Raw genomic sequence first — 22,688 nt, forward strand, 5'->3', positions numbered from 1 at the left:
TGTTCAGAAGCACTACGTTATTCTTTTAGTACTTTCACCTGTTTGTTGGGGCACCTCTGACATCTCAACTAAGTTTCAAACACACTGCTCTTACTCTGACTCCTTTTCACAGGAGACACTGAATTAACTTTCTGGAGTATTTCCCTCACCTTTCCCTACTTGTAACATCATGCAACACAGTTCAAGGCCATCCTCCTGCAGCACTAATTGCCAAGAGTTGCATCTATTAAAGTCTTAAGCCTCTGACTCATGAGCTGGGATTACTTATCCGAGAAGCAGTGCAGTGGCTTCTGACCTGAGCTGCTGTTGTTCCACCCATTGCAGACATTTCTACCCTTCTGCCACTTCAGCTGCTCTCAGAGCAGGGAATAATTGCTGAAGCATGCAACCCAGAACAGGGCAAGAAAACAAAAATGGAAAAAAAGAGTGGCACCAGTGAGTTTGAGTACGTCTGGCTCTATTTTCTGAAAATACTGTTATCACTGCATAGGCATATAAGCTGAGCGAGCATCTTGTCCTCATGCAGGGTCATGTATAGATTTTCTCCCCTAAATATATCCCTGATAAAGTTATTCAGGTGTCTTAATTTAGACAATACAAACAAAGCCCCTACACACAGGATTTTTCCTCTTCTTTACCAGTCAGCATATAGCTCACCTGGTACAATTAGAAAGCAAACTAGTCAAAGCTGGTGACAGAAATTTCACAGCAACACTTGGATTTAACTGAACGCTCTCGATTAGGTTTTTATCATCTCAAGGAAACAAGGCTAACCTTAAATGGTGACCAAACTGCAAACATCACCTAAAACTTCCAGGTTTGCATAGATTAGATATATACACATTAAATTAAAAAAGGCATCTCCAAAACAAGATCTCAAAATAGAACTTTGTAAGCACTTCTAAAAGCAATTGTCTAGATGCTCCAGAAGAGTTAAAGTGTGCCATGCTGGAATTAATCCTTTGGGAGACCAGTATTAGGAAGGCTACATGGGGGGGAGGGAAAAAAGCAGATCACTCATGCTCTAGAACTACTCATGTAATAATCCCACTGCTGAATTCAAAGGAAACTAACCAGCTTTCTCATGTGCATGTCAGTGCTGTGCTGGCTTTTCATTTTGCTTTGATATGCCTCCACTTAGTTTCAGACTACATTAAAACATATAGACGAAATATCTGAAAACATGATGCTCTCTTAAAAGATAAAGACAGAAGATCAACCCTGTTAAGTGACCAGGTTTGCTGCAACTCTTTGGTATAACTTACAAATTATCAAATGCATGGCACTGATTCAATATTTTCCTTATGTCAAAGAAATTTGTAACTATATCCAGAAAACAAATTCATAAAGCTTTTCACCATTATCTCCATAATGCTGACAGCAGGGAACAAACAAGGCAAACAGCCTCAACAAACTGCAGATGCTTGTAGCTGAAATCCATTTAGAGCAGACAAAGTTAAAGCCTTTTTCACACTGTTCTTCAAACACTCCTTGAAAATCTGAATGCAGTCCCTCCTGCTGTGCACCAAAGCCAGAGTCTAAAGAAGAATTCATGGGGACTGGAATGGATAAGGAGTACACAGCCTGGATGTGCTGCTTCTTCCCATCCCATCAGTGCTGCTCTGGTACTGATTCGAGAATCTTCAGCAAAAAGGGAAAAAAGGGACCACAAGGGGCAGAAAGGGAGGGCAGCAGAAAGGTCCTGCTGCAAAAACAACTGGTATCTATGAACAGTCCCAGGAATTCTAAAAAGAACAGACTGCAGAAGGATGCAGCTGTCCCTGTTACATGAATATTTTATGGACAAACATTATATGAAGATGACTCAGCTGGCAGTAGCATTCCTTGTATAGTTAGATTAATATGCTCATTCATGCACTACAGAAGAGCAAACAAAGTTATTCAGTAAGGCAAATATTGCTCTCAAAAGCAAGCAGCACCTCAAACAAACATTTAGGGGTGCAATGCAGAAGCTAAGTGAAGAGGAGCCGTGGCCCTCGTATCTAGGAGACCACACACATCCTGCCTCTTCAATTCTCAGGAAATATTTCATCTTTCTTGGAGTTACTCTGAAACCACTTCCACAGAAATAAAGAAGAAAGGCAACATTCTCTTTTGATTTGAAAATCAAAACATTTGACACTTCCTCTGCACTGACACATCTTGTGAATCCTCAACTGGAAGAAATCCTAGTTGGATAAATGACACTGTGACCTTTATTTCTCCTCACCCCCAGCTAAGTGGAGAAAACACATCAGTTTTGTAAGTGCTGCAAACACCGAGCTTTATTGCAGTGTGAATTTGTATGCACTTAAGCATCTGCTTTCAGAGTGAAGAATATTCACAGCCTCACAGAGAAATACCACTCTCTTGCTTTCTATCATCCATTTTCAGCTACATTTGTTAAATATTTTAACAGAAAGCAAGAGCGATAACTGCCAAATGGAAGCAGAAAGTCGTTTCATGAAAGCAATCTATTGGTAGAAAATATTTTTCCAATCCTTTTTCAGAAAGAAGAAAATCTCAGTGTTCTTCATTTCTCATCATTTCTTGGCACTCCGACTTGAAAATCAGACTCATCAATTCCCTTCTGCTGTGGTGTGCAAAATCAGATCTCAGAGCAACCCATATTGCCTTTACAAATAAATGGATCTTGAGCATTCACTTCATACTGATGATAAAGACCAACCTTCCTATACTACCAAACAAGCAAAAAACCCCCAAACCCTCCTCTCAGTTTAACTACATGCAGCTTCTTTGCTGATCTTGAAAAGAAAAATGTATTGATACAGGGGCCAAAAGGAAAGAAAGCAGAAGGCCTCCTGTAACTTACATGCAGTACCACATCAATAGGAAGCTGCATACAGCTGAAGCATCCTCATGTTGTTCCATTCTTGTCACCCAAAGATGAGATGACCTGGCTCTACCAGAATTAAAGACTTGCTGCTACACAGAATCTGTGCATTATAAAGCAAGTTTAAATGTTGGTGTAGCACTTAATTTTTTTCTTCTGCACATTCCTTTAATGAACTTTTAGCACATTCAATGTTCAGGTCTCTCTAACAGTCAATATAAAGCTGAGATGATTAAAAAAATATATACAGCAATCACCAGGATTAACAGCACCAGATGTTCTAAGACAGCAGACCACAGATAACTAGTTCAGAGCTTAAAATCAAATTTCCTAGCCAAAGCCTTCATCCTCACAAACCTGGGGCTAAAATCCCTCCCCCTTTTTCCCCAGTAACTACTGCCTGCAATTCCAAACCACTGAGCACAGAGTCAGCAATTCTCCCATGTGTTTGGTGGAAGCAGTGCTGAAACCTGCATTGTGCTCTTCAGGAATTAAAAACAGAGCACCAGATCACTCATTTATTACACAAACAGATGCCTGCATTGAATTACAAGCAAAAAAACCTATTAAGCCACTAAATTTTATCCATTTTAAAGTAACAAATATTAATCTAGGAAATGAGATCAGTACTTCAATATGTTTAGAAATGTACTCCCTTTTTCCTAACTTTTCTAAACTCATCAGAAAACACAGTGCTGAAACCAGGTCACATATTTCAGTTTATCCAGCTCTTATTTGGCATGATTTGAGCTTCTGTGGAGTAAAAGGCATTTTGTCTACACCATGCAAAACCAGAGGTTTTAATGGTCAAACAGCATGCCTGTTGTGTACTTTGTTTTTCCTCACCACTGCTGAATCTACTTAACAGGGCCAATTGCTTCTGTAATCTTCTTGCCAAGGACTTCTTGAGGGAAAAGGTTGAGGAACAGGAAAAGGATGTTGGTAGTTATCAGACAGCCACTCCAAAGTAGCAGTAGGGATCAAGGACATCTGTTAGTGCAATCACTTAAGTGCATTACTCCAGCTGATGCTAAAGGTAGATACTGACCTGCAGGTGAAGCTTAGAAATAAAAATAAATAAATAAGAGGCAAAAAGAAGTAGCTTCTGTGTCCTATTTGCCTCCACGTCTGTGATGCAATTCTGGTAAACCAAACAGGTTCCCTATTTATTTGCAGTACCACCTGAGAACAACTGGTTCTGCAGGAAGAAATGCCAGCAGTTCCAGTTTGTGCCACGCCAGCACTTAACTGCCTCCCAACAAATAAGCATAGCATGAAGGAGCCTTGTGCTGATGGAGTTTCTATTTTTGAAATAATAGGTAATAGTGTTGGAAGAGTTGTTGTATTGATGTCTACTTTAGCCATACAGCGATTTGGTCAGTAACGTTTTGGCAGTGTAGGTTTTCTGGAGTTCACCATTTCATCTCAGGGGCACTTTAGTTACAAGCTGCTGCTGCGTTTCTTGCCAACACACACTTTTCATATTTACTTATTTAGAAAGGAACAGTTTTTCCCTCCCTCCTAGGACCACAAAGCTCTCAAGACAGAAGCAAAATAGAAATACGTAATGAGAATTTTAAAATAATATTTAAAGAGAAAACTGGATCGGAATTTTGATCAGCTTTACAGGGAAGGGCAGAAGACAGCTCATAAGAGAGCATTGCACACAAGCATTAGGAGCAGTGGAAGGAAGAGACACAAGCTTTAAGTGACAAACGATGCTTTCTAAATCAAGTCCCTCTTCCCTCCAAAATCCCAGTAAAAGTGAGCTAAAACTACCACTGTTCCAAATTAACACTTACTTTGGAATTAAAAAGAAAACAGAAAATTGCTGTGAATGTCCAGCCAAAGAGACTAATTACAATAATCAAATATTATTATCTTTGGTTCAGATTTCCCTGTTCTGTAATGCAACAAGTTTCAGACTACATTCAGACAGGAAACATCCAAGATCCTCAGGTTTAACACCCTTCATTATGGTCAATATTAAACTGGGTTTTTGGATGGAAAGGGTAATTCCCTGAAATAATTGGAAGATGCCAGTTCTTATTTGTATAAATAGCATCTGCTCAGTGTCCTACACAAAGTGAGTGCAGATTTCAGATGAGCTCTGACAGAAGGGCATGAATTTGGAAGGATGGTGTATTTGGCACCAGCTTGCTCAGTCTCAGCAGAATTATAAAAGGCTAGAGAAGAATTCAATAGACGAAGGAAGCCTTGCAGCCTCTCACCCTTCACAAATTTAGGTCAGTGCTGAGGATTTATGACAATCTCACTTTTTACACCAAAAATTCAGACTGAATTTAAATCATATTCAAGTACATTCTTAAACTACTGGCATCTTTGTTCTTTGTTAAAGCAAATATAAATGATTTAGTTTATTTGAAAGTCAACTACTTCATAGCAAAGTATTTGAAATCTGGCAGAGATTCAGCAGGAATTAGGACCTTTTGGGCACACTGGTCTGTCTCTAGGTGAAACACCACTTGTACCACCAACTGCTGCACTGACTTCTGAAAGGGTGGTTCTTGTACCAAATAGATGCCTGCAACCTATGGTGTAATCATTAACTGGTCTGAGGCAAAGGTTACATGTTCATAAACTAGTAGCCATTAGAATAGTAGAACTGCAGTTGAAACTCTACCCCACCTCTTCCTCCAACTTGGTACTTTTACAGCTGGTAAGGTTTGATAAGATGGTCGTATCCAGCCCGAAACACTACAGTTTTCTGTTGCATTAGTTATAATTGCTGTGAATGTTAGTTATAATATAAGATATGCTGAAGCTACAGTGCAATAGGAAAACAGAAAGGCTTCAATGATAGGGATCAACAAAAAAAATTTATTAGGAAGAACATGCACAATGCAACTCCATTTACAAGTTCAGGTCCATCCAGACTTAGGGAAGCAGAAATCAGTCTGGCTTTTGGCCAACTGCCTCAAGGTAACAAATTGTCCAGGAAAGCACCTCCAAAATAAATACTACACTGAATTACCTTCTTAAAATGAAGAAAAAAAGAAGCACCACACCCAGCGGGACACATGCATACTTCTATGAGAAATGAAGCTATAAGGAACAAACAGCACATTGGAGAAAAGTTTTCTAAATTTGGCCCTGGAGGACACGCTTCAACACCAAGCCCATTTTCTTGAAAGATGTCCCTCTCCCAAGGTTGTCAGACATTCATCCTACTCAAATTCATCACATGCTGGTGAAGACTCCACAGAGAGAGGACAAAGATTAAGATCTGTACAAACAAGCCGGCCCAACGTTTGAAAAGGCAAGTAGTTAAAGTTGCCTTTAACTACTAAAAATTCCTTTGAAGTGTGGACAGTTTGTGTACCACAAGTGCAAAATCCTCAACAGAAGTTTAGCCCCATATTACTGTTGGCCCGTAAAATAAATTGCAAGTCTTATTATAAGCAAAATAAAGTTGGGTGAAATAGTTAAGACAAATGACTTTTCCCAAGGCAGATCCTCTATTTTAATTTACTATAAATAAGCCTTAAATATCATGGAATAATGACATAATCCAAACTGTATCTCAGTTTCTCTTACTCTGGAAAGAACTTACAGCCATTCTTGCTGCTTTGCTGCTACTGAACACCATTTTTCAAGTTCTCATAGAACACCCAAAGCAAAGCTAACCACAAGGCAGCAGTGAAGAATGCCCAGAAAGATCTCACAATCTGAGCAAACCCTTTTCTAAACAACCCTCTTGTTGAGAGAGGAACATTTCAAGCCACGTTACTGAAAGCACGCTTTCCTGAGAAACACGCTGACGTCCATCACAGAATGCTTAGACTCCTCAGATCCCATAATTCATATCCCCATGTATCTATTTGCTACACATGCAAAGAAGCAAACATGCCACATCACACAGTCACATCTAACTGTTCTAACACAACAGGATCTTGAGAAATTTGGCCGTGTCCTATACAAAAATTATTTTTATGAAGTCTGTGGGAGCTACTGACTGACACGGCATGCCTTGAGAAGGGCTACGTGCCAGACACCGATATACCCAGCCTGTTCCAGCACCATGCCTTGGCTGATAAACAGGGCTCACAAGAGTCAAAGTTTTAAAGTAACACTTCCACACATAAGCAGAAATTTCAAAATAGACTTGGTAACATATCTTCCTCTTAGGTATACACCCAAGACCGTCTAACACAACAACTAATTTCTAATTAATGGCCAAAAAAGGGATTTCATCTTGAAATTGCATGAAATGCCTAGAAAGAATTTCACGAGACTTCCAATAAATAATATTACTTCCAGACAAGCGCAAAAGAAGTTTTTCTAAGAAATCTGCCACGCGAAAACCACAGCTACAGCAGTTGGAGATCACATCTAATTTCAGTGTTTCCCTCTGCACTTTGAGGCAGACTCAAAACCTCATCTTCCACGTCATCATTTTTCACAAACCCACATGGAATTTCCTTTTTGTCATTATGATGTTGTAGATTTATTTCAATACTGTAGGGATTTCCCCAAAGACACACGAGTGCTCCATGGAACACGTGAAACCAAGAGAAGGAAGACGGATGGGAGGGAGCGAGATCCTACCGTGTAGCACAGCATTGGGCTACATGTGATTGCTCACACAATCTGCACTAGGAGGAAAAACAAAAGCAAAAGGCCTTCCACATCCAACAAAACATGCAGTTTAACAGCAGCAATGAAATCCCACTTCATTGTCAGATGTCAGGTTGAGTGCACAGGACTGGGGTATGCCGTTCATCCAAGAACTGGAAAGCAAGCTAGCCAAGAAATAATTGTTTATTCACTACACAGTCTCTACTGATCTCAATTACGTGCTGATTTTTCTAGAGACATGAGGTTTATGTGCCTAATGTGTTTTAGCTACATAAAACAACAAACTTGAGTTTGAGCTAGATGAAATATCCTTAATTGTTCACACATCAGGTCAGTATAAGCAGTCAATACAGGCTTAAATTAACACAAAGAAGCAATCAAGACCTACAAGAGCTCTTGTACCTTCCTGAGATTCAAGAAACCACAGTGTGCACCTCACCTTATATATGGATAAGTATTTTAATTTCTCCAAAGCGCAGTGGCAACTGAAATATCTAAAGTTAATCACCAGAGAGGAAATTCTGCCTTTTTTAGTGCTAATTAGCAAAGCAACCCTAGAATGCGCGGAAGCATGCTAGCTTCAACATATCTGTAAGTTATTTTATGACTCATATCATCTGCTTCCAACAACTTGTAATTGACTTATTTCTGAGAAGGAAGGCAGAAGGGACTGTCACTTATTCATTAAACCTATTGCTGGCTTTGAAGAAAAAAAAGCACTGTTACTTGTCCATTTAATTAGTGCTACATAATTTTGAGACTGTTGTCTTCAAGTCAACACAGAGTGCAACTGCAGAACTAGTTTCCTGCTATTTTTCTTAAAAGCACACTTGGGACAGGATTTCAAGTTACTATCATCACAGTGCCTTTCTCCACCATACAAACCTCACCTTAAAACCAAAGCAGCAATTCAGACATATGCTACAACAGCGAGGCTCCACAAGACTAATTGTTTGGCATTCCCTTTGTACTTGAGCATCTCTGCATGAGGAAGCAGCACAGAACCAAAAAAACTGAAAACTAAAGAACCCACCTGCTTTCTTCATCTCATACAGAAATATAAATAACTCTGCTCAGGAAGTGCAAGTTTTTCCTCACAAAACCAGCTGCTAGACGCCAGCTCACTTCTGTAGCTTAAAATGTTACTTTAACTACATTCCCAGGTATCCACAATCCTGGACAGAGCTATTAACTGGTTGGTTTTTTTCCCATTTGTTCTTTCCGCTTGCATCCACAAGCAATGAGCTACTGTAAACTTAGCCCAGCGCCTGGAAATAAACAGCACAAAAATAAGTCAGTACCAAAGGACAGAGGCTGCATTTTGGAGGGATCCTTTTGTTTTTGAGGTTGAGCCAGCGCTTCAGTGAGTGGGATTTAGCACCACAGCCCCTACATCCTTTATGTTTGACGCCCTGGTGATGCTGATGGCCAGGCCCACAACCCTCCCACAGCAGGGTTACCCAACATCCTCACTTCAACGGCCGCCTTTCAGACCATCTGAACTCAGGATGGCAAATATCACCACCCAAAGGTTCTTCGGCAGCTTAGTTTTCTTCCCATATACCGCTGGTTGCAAAATATTCTTGACAGTGAAAAAAAAAATCTCAATTTCTTTAAAACAAGCTTTGATCATAGACTCCCGACAGAAGTAGGAAAATATTTAACAGAAGTACTTTCTTATACAGCAGTGACTAATTCCCGTAACACAACACCAGAGCTCAACAAACAGTTGGAGTGACTTTGAACATCAGAGCACCTGTTTTAAACAGTTGTCGGTATTTGTCCCTGGGATGCTAATCATCTGAATTAATCTCTGCTCATCACAGACACTACAGCAGACTATTCTGTTTCTATTTTTAAGACAAGTTCTACACAGCTTTTCTTGAAGTACCAACCGCAGCAGGTAGAATTGATTAAGCCTTAAAAAACAGCCTCGTTAAAAATTAGGAAGCATACATTAAGTCATCCTTTGTGGACACCTTGTCAACATCATTAAAAAGCTGGGAAGAGGAAATAGCCTGCTACAGTCAATGACAGAAAAGGCCAAAATCTAAACCCACAGCCACATCTATGAGGCTCAAGTACCAGCTGGTCAAGAAACCACATGAGCACACCTTGCCTACCACACATCAGGAGAACACCTGAGCATTTTTAGCCAGAGACAACAGCAGTGAGGCAACACAAGGTACTCAGATTAATGCAGTCTGTCCTCGGACCTTCACCCTCCATCATCCACAACTCAGCTGCCATTTCAGCCCGCCTACCAAGTGATGCACCACGAACAAGGAAGCAGGGTGGAACCCTGTTTCTTCTCAGCGTTCACAATGAATCAGCCAAGCACAGCCTTTGACCCTCAAGATTTACATTGCTAAATTTACACCACATCCTCTGCCTTCACTGAACCAGTATGCTGTTGTTTTTAACCTGAGGAATACGCACGCAGAATAGCAGACACCCACAGCCTACAGTTGATGCTAAGCTGAACAACAGTGCAATTTGAGTTTCCCAATTAATCAAAGCGCCGTTGTACTGCAAATTACACACATCCATTTACAATTTCAGTGCTTGATCTATTTATAGAAGTAGTAAATAAATCTCAGCTCTTTAGCAATCTGCACCAGTACACTTCTCATAAATTGGGCATACATCCCTTCGGTGTTGGGAAGGTGATTAAAGAAAATAGATGGAAAAAAGATGCAAAAATCCTCTGAGAAAAGTTATACTTACAGTAATAGAAATTAATATACTACATCCTGATTGCGTTTTTATATCAGCATATATGCTGAGAAATTTTATTCCTAATGTAAGCCACGTTGAGAAGGTACTGAATGCTTCACATCTGCCTCTCTGTAATAAATTAGGATTCCTGTCCTACCAAATCCATCCGAAGTACATATTACAAATTCTTCAATTAAATACTTCTGGAAGCACTGAGTGGAAAGAAAGAAATAAGGCTGAGTCTTTAAAACGGGTTTCAAGGGTCTACACAGAATAAAAACCATTAGGTTGAATCTGAGTGCCAAAAACACTCAATGCAGAGAAGTGAAGCAAGGTCATACAGAACAAGACAGTGCGAATGAGAGAAGATTCTAGTACATAGAAAATTAAAGCAGAAGCTAAATGATTTGGTAAATCAAGGGGGAAAAACAAAGCAAACGCAGACTAACTAAATGGACACAACCTCTGAAGTTATCCACCAATTCCTGCTAAGGAAACAGCAATAAGAAGTGACAGATAATCAGCATAGGAAATAATAAAATATTCATATAATGAAAGTAGTGAGTTTTTCTTAAACAAGTTTTAAAGATGATTAAATATTCTAAGCTAACTGCCATCCATTTATCAAAAGCCTTTGCATTCCACTGTATCATGTTACAATTCAATTCCCTTCACTCTGACAGAAGATAGATTTCAATTGCCTAGTTAAAAATGGAATGAACCAATGGACTGAAAGACAGACTCAAGCATATCTGTTCTGAGAATGAAGTACTCAAACAACACATTAAAATCTAACATTTATCAAAAGCTAGTATTCCACTTGTTAATCAAATGGAAATACGCATAAGCCCAGATTAGTTATTTGATATTGGAGCTAGAACCACCAATGCTACACAGTTAAACATCTCAAGGAACATCTACAAAAAGCCATTTCAAGGGGATAAAATTAAACGCCAACATCTTTTGTAGGCTGGAAGCCAGGTAGCACTCAAACTTAGCAATTAAAACTCGTCTGATTAACAGGAAGTTACCCCTTATAGAGCCTAAAAGAATGGCGAGTAGTTGACACTGATTCTCCATAGAAAATTGATAACTGAATGGAACATAAACCTCAACAATGTTATTTTTCACCAAGTGTTTTATAATCATTTGTTACATAAGGTTTTGTACCCAGCTGTGTATGTGATAGCAAGATCTTCATTTCAATACCTTTAAAAATATAGACATTTGCAGGCACATTCGTAGCCACAGACAGTTCACCACCATTCCTAGAACTTGGTAGCCATCTGTTTTGTCCAGGTGTAATGTAAACTCCTGTCCAACTCAGTACAACTTTCAAAACACACTGATAAATTAATACTTAATAAGTATCAGTTGTACTTCACAGGCACAATTTAAAAAAAAAAAGGGAATCTACACTTCCAACATTTAATGATCCCTTTCTGCTGCCAGGTGCAATGTCTGGTGGATTCAGCAACAGCTTCCCACAGAACTTAGCACAGATGACTGAGTGCTTTCCATAGCTAGTGAACTTCTCCTATTTTAAGGTTCCACTTTTAACTACGCATTATCGTTCACTACCACATGACTGCAGGCCAAACGCTAGGAATTTGCATGGAGAATGAAGCCCCACGCAAGCTTGGAAGCTACCAATGAACTGCTGGAGCAGGAACAGCATCGTACGACATTTCACCTCAGAAGACAGACTTGTATTTTTACACCAGAACATTTCACTTAACAGTGAGCTGTCTGGACGTATTAAACAGGGCTAAAAAAAAAAAAACAAACAAAAAGGTCAGTCCTTTAAAGTTAACACCATTACTGTTTAGAGAACTCCTGAGCAGGAAGATTATCGCTTCTTCCTAACAACCATGAAAGTCATCTAAGAGGATAGAATCTAAGAAACAAGTAAAACTAATAAAGTCTACATTTTAGAGTAACCAATTCCTTCACTGAATCTAAAATACTGTAATATTCTCCTTGGCTCCCCAAAATCTAATGATTTTAACACAGCTACTCTAGCAGCACTCCCGGTGTAGAGCTAAGATCTGAGTCTGACAAACATAGCAATGTAAGAGTTTGCAAAATTCATCTCCTCCATTTAGGAAAAGAACATAACCTCAATCTTGTAGAAACAACAGAAAGGACTCCAACGTAAAATTATAAACTTCCTTCAGACACACTTCAGTAGAAGAAGCCAATCCTCTCACAGCAAAACTAGGCACACATTGGCATCACCTCTGTATAATCAATGAATATAAAGATGTTATAATTACGAAATAAACAAGAGAGTCTGGCTAAGCAGGTTATAATACCAAAAAGAGAATAGATAGAATACTTACCCACATCCTAGGCTCACTGCAAAACTCCAGAGGAGGGATCTCCAGAAGAGATCCTTCCTCACTGGTATCAGCTCTTAGATGGATCTAGCAGAGGTGCAGCCAGGCTCCACCCCTTCCAGCAACACAGGTGAATTGCCTTCACCTGTGCTCCCATGGCTGACTCATTGCTCGCCTCAGGTGATCAATCAGAGGTTCAAGCCCTGATTCAGTAGTTCCATACAGCCTCCTAGGTAAGGCTTCTCAGTAGGCCTGAGTGAAGAAGGACTGCCTTGTTTCAGGGTCTGCACAGGTCTTAAACACGTGCCATGTGCCTGAGCGCTTCCAAGCAGATGTGAAAGCACATTTCCAGAGCTATAAAAGGTTTTCTTGAGAAAGTATCAACTAAATAGTGAGATGGAGAGAAAACACAGGTACTAAAGGACCAGCATTAATCAGGCCTAGCTTATTCAAAGCAGTTTTCCTTTCCTAAAGCTTACTTACATCACCCACATGCAATATAGTGATAATTAGTCATCTATTTTGCACAGTCTATCAAATTATTTCTTTACATAAAGCCATTACTTACATGCAAGCAACACCTTTTTTTGTTTGATTTTAATTTTTAAGAGTATTGAAAAAATGAACCCAGAGTCTGTCACCCACCATGCAGACAGAACACTTGCTATGAGAGAGCAACTTTCCCCCATGATCTTAAACTGACTTGGGCTGACCAATGTCAGAAGCCAGCTGGACTCTACAAGGGACCGATCCCTGGATCCTTGAAAAGCCAATTATCTAAATTAGTAACAACTCCTGTCACTATTTTTGAAGCTGGCACATATCCCTAAAACAGACATTACTCCATGTAAGCCAAGTTCAACTACACAGCCACAGAGCCAAGAAAAGACGACGTCCTTCACTCTTTTTTCTTGCTCTAATGCAAGAACTTAAACTTTCTCAAGCTCCCTCTTCCATTCTTTAAGAACCACTTATGCAACAGCAGAACTCACTCATGGTCTCTGGGGACAGAAGCCCAGGAATGCCATGCAAACACACCAATAAGTCTGATAAAACAGCTCTGTTCTGGATTTCCCAAAAGACATGGGCCCCATGCTGCTACTCACCACACTGCCTTGCCAGAGTCTTCTCATTACTGCTACATCCCTTTGGATGCCACCTCCTTCAGCATCACCACTTGGCAGAATTCCCAGTTCTCACCTGTCACCATTTTTTCCTTCCACCTCACTGCCCTACCCAACTTGGTAACAGCAGCTTGGTTGCCAAAAGAGAAAGATGTGTACGTCACTTGAGCTTGTGCAAAACGTTGCAGAATGACAGCAGTTTCCTGGTAAGCACCCGACCAGGCCACTGCCAAATTCAAAGCCTAGGCTCAGCAGGTTTACTTTTAAGAATAATAAATGTTAGGAAACATTTACACCAATGGAAATCTCAAACAAAAGGATTTTTTTTTTTTTGCATCTGGCAAGCTCAATCTGCAATCAGTGCAGTACCTTCTGCTCAATACAGAGATTTATAACGATAGAGCAACGGCTAACACATAATACGTCTGCATAAATCCCGAAATCTAGAAAAAGCTCATGAATGAAGGCTTAGACATCCTTCAAACAAAGCTATCTAGCAAATCGCTGTAACTGTTGGCGGAACATCCACTGACACCATCAAGGTAACTCAAATCATCTACAGACCCTTCCCTCTGCCTCTCAGTGGGTCGGTTAACTGCGCAGACACCACATTTCTTAGGATTAAACAGACATCGAAGCACCTCGCACCCAACGTTTACCTTGTCCTGAGGGCCTGCCAGGCGGCATCAATGTCTGCATACAGGTTTTTCTCGGAGGGCTTGCCAGTGCTCACCCCATAGCCGGAGTAGTCGTAAGAGAAGACGTTGCAGTTGATGCGGGAGCCGAGGCCAATGTAGAAGCTGCACATCTGGCCCAGGTCCACAGCGTTACCGTGCGAGAAGAGCAGCGTGTAGCGGCCGGTGGGCGCACAGCGCACGAACATGCAGCCCAGCCTGTTATCTCGAGCCGTGCGGGAGAAGAACACTTCCACGGCGTCCAGTTCCCGCTGCGAGTACTGCCAGTCCGCCCGCTCGCTCAGGTGCAGGCTGCAGGTGCCCGATCCCGTGGGGGTGGCAGCCCCAGAGGCCGCCCCAGCCTCCTGCTGCTGCTCGGGGGGCAGCACGGTGTAGGTGGGCTCCGGGGGCAGGAAGGCCAGCTTGGCAGCGATGCGGCTGGGGCACGGCGGGCAGCAGAACAGCCAGCACAGCTCGCCCAGAGAGAAACCGTTCATTCTGGGGCCTTGTTCTGGCATCAGAGACGCCGGCGAGAAGCTAACCTGCGTTGGGATGGAGTCGAAGCGGCCGACCCGCCGCCCTCCCGCAACGCCTTTGAGGAACTACAGCTCGCCAAGAGCGGCGCAGCTTTCAAACGAGCCGATAAACACAAATCGCACACGGCACGAGTACAGCCAGCCCCCCACAGACAAAACACCGCCGGCCCTACGGGGGATGCAGCCCCCGGCCCGGCCCCCGGATACAGAGGGCAGCTCGCAGCGCGCACCCACCGCCCGCACGGCCCGCAGCCCGCAGCCCCTCGCAGCCCCTCGCAGCCCCGGCCCTTCCCGGCTCCGCCCCGGCCCCGCAGACAGCGAGCGGCCCTCAGCAACCCCCGAGCGGCGGCGGCGGCGACGGTATGAGAAGGAGGAGGAGGAAGAGGAGGAGGAGGAGGGTCCGACGGGAGGAAGGGGACGCCAAGGTCGAGGCTCAGCCGCGCGTCGCCGCGCTCAGGGCCATGCCGGCCGCGGCGCACAGCAGCAGCAGGCAGCGGCCATGTCCCGGCGCTCTCCCCTCGTCGCCGCCGCACCGCTTCCGGGTTACGGGCGCGGGGCCGCAGGTGCCGGCGGGGACGAGGCGGGGGCCCGGCCCTGCCCACGCTGCGCCGCCCGCCGCGGCTCGCGGCTGCCCCCTAGGCCCGCGCCAGGCTGCCCGACAGGTGCGCGGAGAGGGGCGGGGCGGAACGGGCGAGGAGGTGAGGGGAAGCCCATAGACGGAGCCGAGGCGCGAACGGCCACGCGGGGAGCGCGCCGCCTGGCCCTTTAAGAGAGCCCCCCGCCGCGGCCTGGGTCACGTGCAGAGGGAAGGGGGCGCCCCCTCCCCCTCCGTGGCCGGCCACTCGCGCATGCGCGGGGGCGGCGGGGCGCTGAGGCCGTTTGGGGGCCCTGTGAGGAGGTTAGCGAGCGGCTCACGGCTGTGCCCCGCTCTAAGCGAATTGCTCGCGTAGCCGCACAGAAATGCGAATAAAAGCGGTCGGTGGGTGGTTGCATCCACAGCACTGCTGTCCCGGTGCGTGCCCTGTGTCCCGGACTGCACGGCTGTGGAGACCTGCGTGTCTGTGGGTTTGGTTGAACGTGGCCAAGAGCTTCAAGAGATGCCACAGGGAGCTGATAAGGCACACAGGCAGCTTCCTCAGCCACATTTCTTCAAAATCAGGCTAATAACCAACATCCCAAGTAATCCATTGGAAAAAAATCAGCGAAATATTTAGGGCACGTGACAGATCCACCACTGGTTGTGGTTCCGTGACTGGCCGGGCCCATTGCTTCAGAGCACTTTTTAAAACCCAAACGACAAAGCCTATATGTTGCATGATCTGCAGGCAGCCCATGTGGCTGGAAGCCCACACAGCTGTGCTTAGCCTGTCATGCACGTCCATCCAACCACCGCCCTGCCTTGATGCCCACCACGCACATCTGCACCTTCCTGGTGCTCTACTAACACGTCATTTACTTGCCTTGAGGAACAAGGCTTCAAAAAGGGCATCGAGGTGAGGTCATTTCGTTAGTGACAAACCTGTGACTAACTTTTCTGGTATTAACACTTGCTAAGCGTAAGAAAGTTTTTTCAGAAAATCACAGAAGAGTCAATCATGCATGATAATCCTTTGTCTTTGGCATGTAGAAAGTAAGGCCAACCCCCATTCACATCAATCTTTAGTTTTACTAACAATGGGGATTTTGAAAATCCTAAGTTCAGTCAGCCATAATTGTGTCTATGGTGATTGTCGAGGGAGAAATTGACAGCTGAGTGTCTCCAACAGCTTGAAAGCGTGGCCTCTGGTGCAGACACGTTTCCTCCAGAGGACAAAGAACATCCATTTGTTACCTGTGTCCCAGGCACGTCCTGCTGGGAATTTGAGAGGCCCCCTGGGTCTGGCTGAGCACTGAAGCACATCCTACCTAGTGATGTTGCGCCCTGGGTTCTTTCAAATGGCAGAAACAGAGCCTATACAGAACGCTCAGACAGATGATGAAACTGAAAGTGATTCCTCCGCAGAATGAGACAGAACAATCTGGGTAAAGAAAATGCAGAACAGATAAATGAGGAACACTGTGAATTTTCTGGGAGATCACAAGCAGCCCCAAACTCTATCTACACTGTTACAAGGGGCACTGTTAATACTCTGCTGGAAGACTGATGCAACCCTGAGAAAGCCCTGGGTATGCCCTGAGAAGTAATTTGGCTGGTGCAATCTGAGAAAAGCTTGTTCCTCTCACTGCACACATGCTGAAACCAAGATAAGAGCTGGAATTTGGTCATGTACCACCTACTGAAAGTAACATTTCTCAGAACCCTCTCAAAGGGAGTATGATTCGCCTGGAGCCAGACAGCAAGGGCTGTTATATCATTAGTAGATTGCTACTCCAAAGTAGACAGTTAAAAGGACAATGTTTCCCATGCTCCACCCTGGTCCTTCCTTAGGTCATGTTTTTAATAGCGAGATTAAAGTGTCATCTTGGACTCCAAAGGGAAGTGTCAAGAAATTTGCTCCTGAAGTGAACTAAGGCTGTGCAAATTCATTAGAGTTTTTTTCATTGTTCTCCTAATACACTCTCTGTAGTTTACATTAATCTCAGTCCATCTCTCATGCAATCAAATAGTTCCTGCACTGTGGATACTTTCTCATGAATGATAACATTTGCCAAAGTCTTGGAGAATAAAATGAAGAAAGGAGCAAGAGGGAGTGACTCAAAGGGAAATTGTGGTCTATGAGGATGTAGAAGTAAGAAAAGGAAGTTCCTGAATAGCTCTGAAAACACTACCAACAGGTTTGTGGCTCAAGAAAGTAGAGTAATCAAAACTGAAAATTAGCACTTGTTTAGAGTATATCTGTTATCCTGAGATGTCAAAAGAGACCTGCAAAGCACATGTGCTTAAAAGAGCACAAATGAAGAGAATTTTTATACATCTGTTTGCATGGCACTTCATGGCAGACGCTTCTCAAACCTTCTGGTTTACCAGCTGGTGCTGGGGCTGTTCTGCAGCTTGCTGGGCAGAGCCTGGAGGGGTGGCTGTGGAATGTTAGGCATGGATGGCTTCATGCCTGTTTCACACACCCTGTGCCTGGCACTGCCCGGAGCTTGGTTTCTTCTCCTAAAATGTTAGACAAGTCTTAGAGCTTCCTAATTACCACAGTCCATCATGCTGGTGCTCCTTGGATGCTTTTTGTTCCTCATAGGTTTCTCCCTCTGTCCTTCAGCCACCTCTTTTGCTAAAGAACTGACAGCAGCCCTGGGATGAGAATGTTTCCAGGAAATGCAAAGCTTCTGCACTCCTTTCCACATCATTATGTCCAGGTACTCTGCTGTGGCTGGCACAGAAATAGGATAGGGAGTGTGCCACTGTTTCTCATGCTCAACCCCTCAAATTACTACTTGAAGAATGACTGTTTGGGATCCTTCTCTGTGTGTTCCCCTCAATAATAGTGCTTCAAGCCAGCAGTCTCTCTTGGGTCATCTCTCTTTTCCTCCAACCCCATACTACCCTCTTCTCTTTCTCCTTTTCATTTTGCAGCCAGCAGGCGTCTGCATAGTTTTCACTTGACCAAATATCTTGAAAATGCTCAAGAAAAACAATTATATCTGCCTGTTACTGCAGAACTCATCTTTTTAATGATCTGTAAATAAAGATATCCCTACTGCTGTGCCTTGTAACTAACATGACACTAGGACTCAATGAAGTACCCTAGTTCTTCACTCAATGTTAATAGATGGCCTTCAAGGGTAGAATATTCAAGCATTTAATAATAAACAAATTGCCAAGCCCACTAAAGAATGGGAAGTAACTCAAGTACATATCAGTGAGACTTTTAGCATCAGGCTTTAACCAACTAGTGATGGATGTTGCAAGGTGACCCAGGTGAGCATGGCAAATGTTCAGATAGCTATGCAAAATATGAATATAACAGAGGTGAAGATACCAAATAAGAGCACGCAGTGGTTCATTGTGTCATTTCCAACATATCCTGCAGCTCCACCATGCCAGTTACAAGGGCAGAACACTTTACATTCCACATCATTTTCCTGAGCCTAGATAGACAAAAGAATAGGCAAAAAAGACAGAGAAATTGAAGCCAAATAAGACACCTGGCAGCAGCACTCTAAAGATTGTGTATCTTATATTATTAACCATACCTGAGTTCCTGCTGCACTCCAACTGTGGAATTGTCACAGCTGGGTAAACAGTCCACATCTAATACCTGCATGTATGCAACCTCCATCTTATTTCACGACTGCTTACAAACTCCAAACTGAGAGCATTTCTGCTGATTTCCTGAATAAAGCCTGCATGAAGAGTGTGATTATTATTTCTTGCTGTTTACACAAATTAGTGTCCATGTATGCCAGACCTGTCCCAGAATGTGCTAAAGCAGTAGTAAGGCTGAAAGGAAATGTTTCCCAGTCCAGGTCACACTAGAGTCCACCAAACCAAGATGTAAGGGAAATACAGAAATGCTATTAATCAGCATGCTCAGCCACCAGGCAGCAGACTCTGGTCGCTATGCTGCCGAGAGCTTAAGGTGTAACACCTAAATTAGGCACCCATGGTAAGCAGGCTAAATATAGCCCTCAGTAAACAGCCTATACTTATGTTTTTCTGTTGGGTGTATCCTTCCCTACACTGTGCCAATGGAAAGAACATTCATTTCTTATTTCTCTTTCTGCAGCTGAACAAGACTGTAGCAATTTCCTGCCATGTAAACTCAAGGAGCATCAAATTTACAGGTCTGTGTGGGCAAAAGTGCATCAATTACTTTACCAGAATGAATAAAAAAGGGAAAAATAGAGAAAACTCACAGAGCTTGAACGATCGATTTCTTCCAGAGTCTAAGATAAATGACACCATTCAAGGTTTAAAAGAGCTTTCTCTAAGTCTGCAAGAGTTTAATCAAGACCCAGCTATCCTCACATTTGCTGTGAATACAGTATGAGAAGAATGTGTCCAGGAAAACAAGGATGAACAAACATCAAAACTTACAGGAGGGATAGTGGGGGGAGGCGGTGAAGTGGCAGCTGTGTGATGTACAATGGGGATTTAGAGTCTTGATTTGCAGTGACTGCATTTTATGCTTGTCACTGGCAAATTGACGTTTTAAAGATAGGTTCTTGGCTGCTTTTTCATGTCAGTATCTTTGTTCAGGCTATATCTGGGCTGATGAAAGGAATTTCAATTAAGGACAAAATCTTTTCCTTACTGTATTGAAATGCACAGGGTGGGAGCAGAGGAAAAATGGAGCAGTGAAAGCTCTATAGAGAGTTCTTAAAGCATCTTGCTGACACAGGACAAGATAGTTTAGGAATGCCTGGGGCAGTGCACTCTGTAGCATGGTTTACTGTGCTTTTACAAAGAAGCAGTATCATTTGCCTTAGTGCCTACTGCCTGAGGCTGTATATCATTCAAACAGAGGGCTCAGGGTTTAATAAATCCCAATCTAGTTTAGTCCTCGAGGGAATGGCAACCTAGACTCATGGTGGGGAGAATGGCTGCGGAATCTGGCACGAAAAGGCTGATTTTTGTCCCGTGACTGTAAGCAATGTCATGGGAAATGAAAGGAGTTGTAAATCTGCACAGCTACATTGGGAAGAACTGAGACGAAGCAGTGCTGAAGGCCTTAAGAAACGTGAAAAATAGTAAGGCTTGGGCATGAAGATAGTGCATGAGAAAAGAATGAGAAAAGAGAGAAACAATAGAAAACCCACAGGGGGAAAAAAAGAAGAAGAATTGTAGAAATCAAAACCACTTTATTTACCTTGCAGTCAGAGTCATAGTATACTTCAGGTGAAAGGTAAATCAGTTTCTATGGAGCACATTCATGCAGGTGCATTTCTCTTCGCATTCACGTCCTCGTGCACCATGTTTCCCAGTGAGAATTCTTACTCTGCTGCGCTGCCTGGGATTCTCACTTGGAACCTGGCTTCCAGCTGAGCTCCCAGCAGCTATGATAACCTGAGAGTGGCTGATTCACACTCTGCTTCCATCCTTGCATGGCTATAGCAAGCACACTGCATTCAGGCCCTCTGTATAGAAGCTGTAACTGATGCACTTCTTTCAGGTCGGAAACTGGAGTAAGCACTGAGGTTTTGTTACCGAAAAAAATATGGACAGAGACAGAGCTCTGTGCCACTGTGTCTAGACCAGTAATCAAGCTATCAATTAAAAGCTAATTTGTGTATGTCTACTATAGTGCAGAGTCACTAATGTGACCGAGTTGTAGACATCCACTTCATTCATTACAATAACTCACCTATTAAGATGATCTGATTTATCAGCAAGAGCCAGAATTGCTATTCATCTGGTTTATGTGTGTGTATATGTTCAGGGGAGAGGCTGTGGTGCGCACAATGCCAGCCTCTGTACCTGCATAGCACTGCCAAATTCATGTGTAGTAAGGGATTAAAAATAGAGACCCTCCAAATCCCCCTGCAGTAATATGGAAGCTCTGATGATATACCAATTTGTTTCCTGAGAAAATCAGAACGAGTGGTTGTTGTTTCTTCATATTCCAGAAATCACCAGAAAACATATGCTTCATTTCATCATAAACCTCCAGGGGGTTTTCAAGGTCAGTGGAGATAAAGCTCAGGCTTCCATTCATGAGTGCCGGTCATGTAATTGGAATAGCAAAGTACGTTTAGGCTTATGCATACCACTGTCTGTAACAAACCAGCAGTGCTTTACTAAAGCATATGAACCTTCCCAGCTGTCATTCAAATGAAGACAATCTTTATATCCATACTGTAAACCATATTCTTCAGTGGAAATAAAGCCATTATAATCAGCTTGGATTTCATTTTCTATGAGTACAGAACTAAAGATGCTGTTAGCCTGAGAGCATTGCTGGTCCCACTGAAAGGGTTGTGAATCTGAAAAACGGTTCAGATGTTTTCACCTGGAGCATGCATTTGAGGCTGGAAACAAGACAGCACAGCTCCCAAGTATTACCTGCTCCTCCTTTCTCTTTAAGCAGTTGTCACCTCTGCTCTCTGTAGAAAGCCAGGATAAAGCCAGTTATTCTGGCAATGTGCTTCTGTCAGCATGTGAGGGAGCAGGGAATTGAACTGAGGATGCATTCCCTCTTTGGTGCTGCTGCTGGGGGGCTGCAGAGTCCAGGTGCACTGGGTGAATGAATCTGGAAGAAAGAGGGGAAACTGCCTGAGATGCTCCTCTCTGTGGAAAGAGCAGTAGAGGCAGCAGAAAAGGCACATCCTGGCTTTGTTCCTCACAAGAAGAAAAGAAAAAAATGAAAAACGAAAAAAAAAAAAAAAAAAAAAGCCATTTAATCCAAGCACAGAAGCATAAAAAAGAATGGAGCGACCTTTTAGGAAGTGTGTTAGGAAGTGTCCCTGTCCTGCTTGAAGTCAAACCCATGCTGTTCCTTAAAAAGGCTTTTTAACCTGTTCAGAAGCACTTCTAGTGAGGCAGCACCAGGCAGCCTATTCCACTGGGGACCCATTCTTTCACTGTGCTGTTTTTTTCACCACTACCTTTCCTACCTACATCACCATTAAGAATAGCTTGTTTTCCTCTTCACAGCAGCTGTGTGCGTTCTTATCCTTGTCTCTCCTCAGCCATTTCTTCAAATTCATGCAGTTCCTTCAACATTCCTTCAAAATTTCTGTTTCTAAATCATTCCTCTTCTTCTCTGAAGGTGACCCACAGTTGTCCTCAAGCGCCTGGCCCCAGCTGTGGCCTAACACACGCTGAGTAGAGCAATAGGATGATCTCACAGCTTATAGACTGTACTTTCACTCATCTGTCCCAGTATGATGTTGGCTTTTTTTCCTCTTTTTTTTTTTTTTTTTTTTTTTGGTAAGAGCTGTGTGATACTGCTGGCTCC

The 22,688-nt window shown here is 43.1% G+C and overlaps 1 protein-coding gene across 1 annotated transcript in view; it reads right to left on the minus strand.

Annotated features, from left to right (window-relative positions):
- ABHD17C (abhydrolase domain containing 17C, depalmitoylase) overlaps positions 1–15,458 on the minus strand; it is a 31,811-nt gene extending 16,353 nt beyond the window's left edge. The window contains exon 1 of the mRNA XM_031587709.2: positions 14,294–15,458. Within this exon, the coding sequence (XP_031443569.1) occupies positions 14,294–14,826 (533 nt within the window). The 5' untranslated portion in view covers positions 14,827–15,458. The remainder of the gene's footprint in view (positions 1–14,293) is intronic.
- Between the last annotated feature and the right edge of the window lie 7,230 nt (positions 15,459–22,688).

The sequence above is a fragment of the Phasianus colchicus genome, chromosome 12 (assembly GCF_987193195.1).
Source record: "Phasianus colchicus chromosome 12, bPhaCol1.hap1.1, whole genome shotgun sequence".
Taxonomy (NCBI): domain Eukaryota; kingdom Metazoa; phylum Chordata; class Aves; order Galliformes; family Phasianidae; genus Phasianus; species Phasianus colchicus.